The 4,691-nt window shown below is 41.4% G+C and overlaps 1 protein-coding gene across 2 annotated transcripts in view; it reads right to left on the bottom strand.

The window, feature by feature from the left end:
- Positions 1 to 4,691, bottom strand: part of adam11 (ADAM metallopeptidase domain 11) — a gene marked incomplete in the record, with an annotated part of 25,998 nt that overhangs the window by 3,388 nt on the left and 17,919 nt on the right. Inside the window, 13 exon segments of one of the 2 annotated variants that reach the window (XM_035661337.1) lie at positions 347 to 461; positions 619 to 787; positions 1,522 to 1,641; positions 1,812 to 1,917; positions 2,108 to 2,171; positions 2,305 to 2,355; positions 2,469 to 2,549; positions 2,714 to 2,806; positions 3,324 to 3,395; positions 3,615 to 3,714; positions 3,946 to 3,994; positions 4,353 to 4,443; positions 4,559 to 4,643. In XM_035661337.1, coding sequence (XP_035517230.1) covers positions 347 to 461; positions 619 to 787; positions 1,522 to 1,641; positions 1,812 to 1,917; positions 2,108 to 2,171; positions 2,305 to 2,355; positions 2,469 to 2,549; positions 2,714 to 2,806; positions 3,324 to 3,395; positions 3,615 to 3,714; positions 3,946 to 3,994; positions 4,353 to 4,443; positions 4,559 to 4,643 — 1,196 coding nt within the window. 2 annotated transcript variants of the gene reach the window in all.

A 4,691-nucleotide genomic window follows, 5' to 3' on the forward strand; every position in this document is an offset into this window, starting at 1 on the left:
AGTAACTTTACGTTACTGTGTCTACTTCTGCTATTATTACCCACTACAACTACTCAGAAGCCTTTTAGGACGTTGTTCAGGTTTCATTTTATCGCATTCAGTGTGCCATGTAAATTCCAGTCTAACTAAGAAAATAAAATGTATTAAATTATTTAAATAATTAATAAATTATAAATTGATAGTTTTTAAATGTATTTGTTTTATAGTGAGATATTCAGACCATGTATGTACTTGGAATTGTTTTAGAAAAACTGAAGACATAAATTACTTTTCTTTTCATCATAATTTTAGTTATTTTAAGGAGCCACTATAACAGCACTGGAGGTAATCTGCTCAGTGTGGTTACCTTTGTATTTCTCTGGGCCCTCTGGCGGGGTGGGGATGGGGATGGGGTCAAACACACTGCAGTCCTTCCCAGTGTAGTCCGGATCGCAGATACACTTCACCTCGTTACTGCAAGTCTGTGGGACGAAGAGGAGAAACTTAAGTGGAAATATTCAACATTTTATGTTGTTTACTACCCCGGAAAACCTTTGTTTTCATCGGCAAAACTCTGTAAAGCTCCACAAACAAACCAACAATAAAATCTTGAGTTGGGACCGGCCAGCAGTGACTCACCCCGTGATGGGAGCAGATGCGTGAGGGCGAGGAGCCCGGGCAGGTGCTGAGGTTGAAGGTGGTGACAGGGAGGCAGCGACGCTCCAAACACATCATGTTGGGCCCACATGGCGTCCCGTCCTCCACGTAGCCCAGATCCAAGCCGTCATCCAGCACTGCATGTCCGCCCCTGCAGGTCAAATGGTCACATTAAATCCTGGTTATTTTATTTTGCTTCTCTCACAGTTACCAGAGTACCTAAAACACCACATCAACGATTTATTTCGACTTATTCTCATAGAGATACAGATCTGTATTTGTTTGTCAGTGCATGCCATAGATCTTTCTCTTTCTATTTCTCTCACATACTCTCGTATACATTTAAATGCGCTGATGGTACAAAAAAAGTGAATGCGCACTGCTTTGTAATGATACAGTGAAAAGGAATTTATTGTAGTGGCTACATGATTAAAAACAAACAAAATAAACCATATTGGACACACACTGGTGTTCAGTTTGACCCTAACAAACTCACAAATGTCTAACAAATATGTTGAGTACATTTTCTTCCTCAAAAAACAGCTCCACAGCACTTCTTGAAGTAAAAAACTTCACAAGGAAGCTTTAGCGAAGCAGTGGACCTTGACTTTTTGTGGAATTAATCCCGTTTCTTGTGAACATTGTGCAGCAGAATCACCTGCTTTGTGTTACAGCGCTGTCAGATACAAGTACGGCTTCCTCATTTGTTTTTCAGAGGCTGATTGTACCGTTTGATCAGTATCAAAAGGTGTCAGGTTTGCTTCAAGGCTCAATTATCCTTCCTAGATCAATGCTTTCTCTAAATGCTGTTTGGCACGCTTTTCTCTCCCATCCCGCTTTCACTTGAAGGATCCTCTTTTACCAAAATAAACAAAGCTGCCTCACCTGCAGTCCATGTATCTGTTCTGATGGTGGATGGTCAGACTGATGAGCTTCCCCTGCAGTTCACCGAACCTCGGCCTGGCTGTCAGATTGGTGCAAAGCAGCAAACCACACAGAACGTCCCTGAGCAGGAAAATAAAACAATAAAATAATGACAATATATCATCATATGAGATTTTATTAAACAAAAACAACTCAGGCTTTCTTAGCAACATCCTCCGTCAATCCAAGTTGTTTTTGATTAAACTGTTCCATGTGCTGTAAGAAATGGATTTTATGAGCTGTTCACTCACTGTTTGTTGCACTGCACCCATCCCTGACCACTGGTGTCTGGCCCACAGTTTCCTTTCTCTGTGCCCTCAGAGTTAAGCTTTTCATAGCAGAACCTGTCAGCTGAGTCTGGAAGAAGAGAACAGAGTCTGTCACTGCACTCCGACACACAGCATTGTTTTAATTGGTACTTTTCAGAAAAGATTTTGATGTGAGTGAATGACTTTAGCTTTCACCGTAACAAAAAACCCACAGATTTTAACCATCTGAGGGTCATGTAACATGGAAAAATAATCCTCAGTATCCAATCCAAACCTACTGTAGCCCCACAGAGTCCTGCACTGGCCATCTCTGGTCTTACAGCGACCTCCATAACAGCGACCCTAGGGGGAAGGAAGGAAGAGGAGGATGGAAATGATGATGAAAAGAGGACAGACAGAAATATATATGTTTTACTGAATGTAACAAGAGAAGCAGTGACAAATATTTATTTATATTTAACAGCATTGACTTTACCTGTCCAGCATCACACATGTAGCCATCCAGTTTGTGGACATTATGAGGACACTGCAGGAGAGAGAACATTATCTGTCTGCTCAGCATCACATTTGGTATCAGATTTTAAGAAATAAGAGTCATAGAAAGTTTGAAGCATCAGATATGTCGGGAGCTTCTTTTACCTGGCTGGAGTCTCCTGTGCAGGTCTCGGGAATGTCACAGCCGTTAACAGCATCACGGCACGTCGCCCCTCTCAGCTCGTACTGTCACAAAGCAACCATAGAAGAAGACGGAAAGATGGAGAGATGAAATAAAGAAGAGGGTGAAAAATAAAGACGTGGGGGATGTGAGTAAGAGTCAATCAGAGCCTTAATAGACGACAACAAACTGTCCAGTTAAGGCAGTGGTGTGTATTACAGCAGATCACCTTGCAGTCCCTGCAGCAGAGACCGTTGCTGCACATGGCATTGTGGGTAAGGGTGCACTTCTTACAACAGTTGGCTCCACTCCGTGCACACTCCTGCAGATCAGAGAGGGTTTATCGAACATGTGTAGATCATAAGGGTCAGGGCTTTGGCTCAAGGCTTTCATAACGTCCTTAACTTACATAACTTACCACATTTACACTCCAACACAAAGGACAGAGGGGTTCTGGGGTATAGTTCCCACTAGCTGTTTGTTCAATGAAAAGCCTATAAATTCTTATAAATACAAACTGTACTTAATTAAACTGTATGATACAGTATGTATCTGTAACGACTATACTGTACGATACCTCCATGATACACCCTACTGTATCTGCAGTTTGATTAAAATATTCTGGACAGACGGGAAAAGATGTAACCACTCATTTTCATGTGCGTGACCACCTTTCACACTTCGCAGACTGTGCATGGCTGCCTGACAGGATGAAACTGTTATGCAGAAACAAGCTGATACGTTCAGAAGGCTGAACAGGTGAAAAGGTTTTTAGTAAAATCAGTCCGCTTTGTGTACAAGATGAGAAATTAGAAATAAATTATTTAAAATGTGCTTACCACTAGTGATCCACAGTCACATTCCTCTCCGGGCTCCACATATCCATTTCCACACTCTGGTGGGTCTAACAACTACAGGAAAAATGAGTTCAGTAACTATAGAGGCAAAATGAAAATAAATTCAAACCAATGATATTTTGTAAAAGATGAAAATAAAACAGTTAGTAGATTTTTGATAGTTTATTTTTTTTTTTTTTTTAATAGGGTTAAGGGAAAATGAAAGAAAATAGAAGCCTCAGTGTGAATCTATTCATGTTTCAGTAAGAAATGTTGAGATCTACCATGTCTCACCTTGTTGGGCTTGTTGAAGAGACAGCTGCCTCCTCCCTGTTGGAGGAAGCGCAGGTACTCGTCTATACTGCACCGAGAGAACTTCCTGGGCAGGTAGTAGCTAATTGATACAAAACAAAACACACTGTTACAGAGACTTGGCAGAACGTATGCATGATACAAGTATGATAACCTGTCAACCAAAACAAAACATAACACATATAAATATTTGACAAGAATAAAAGGGACTGGGTGTGGAATATATCCATCTTTGTTTCCTCAGGCTCCTGCTTTCATTCTTTCTCAATGTACAAGAGGTCACTGATTAATTTATTGTAAATGGAGTGCATACCCTGTGTCCTCCATGATACAGCCCAGCCATGGGTCTGGACACCTGCAGTCTTCTGGACACACACACAAAACATTTCTGTGGTCAAGACAGGTCAAGATGTGACTGCACACAACAACACATTTTAAAAAACCTTTGAAATTCTGCTCTGCACTGCTGCAATCTCACCACTTGAGGGAGCTGTTACAGCAGAAGTTTTCTCTTGGATAAATTGGACACATTGAGCATGTTCTCAGTGGAAAATTCAAATGAGTGCTGAATCACAGGTTTAAACTACTTGAGCTTATTTAGAATTTTATCAAAGACAACTTAAAGATACTTCGAAATATTGCAGAAAAGAATAGAAGAAAAAAGAGAGACTGTCCTTGAGATAGATCTCAACCAATGTCCGCAGTGTACGTTAGTCTTACCGGCAGCCGGTCGCTCTTTGTTTCTCAGCATGCCAATGTTCTGGCCAAGACTCTGACACAATGTGATGGCCATGGGGCCCACACTGCCAAACTGAAGACACACATATAACATCAAGTTACACAATTTGTATAAAGTTCATTGGACAAGTGCTGTGATTTGTAGCCAGTCTCTCTGACATTTACAGTGTGAGGGACACAAGTCTCACCTCATTGATGCCTCCGCCCCTGGTGAGCGAGCAGATGCCCCCGATGTAGGCCGCCTCGCTGCGGCTGCTCATGAACGTCTTCCCACTGTAGTAAAGACAGGGAGACTGCTGTAATAATAATAATAATTAAAAA

The sequence above is a fragment of the Morone saxatilis genome, unplaced genomic scaffold (assembly GCF_004916995.1).
Source record: "Morone saxatilis isolate NCDOM2014 unplaced genomic scaffold, NCSU_SB_2.0 Contig1, whole genome shotgun sequence".
Classification (NCBI taxonomy): domain Eukaryota; kingdom Metazoa; phylum Chordata; class Actinopteri; family Moronidae; genus Morone; species Morone saxatilis.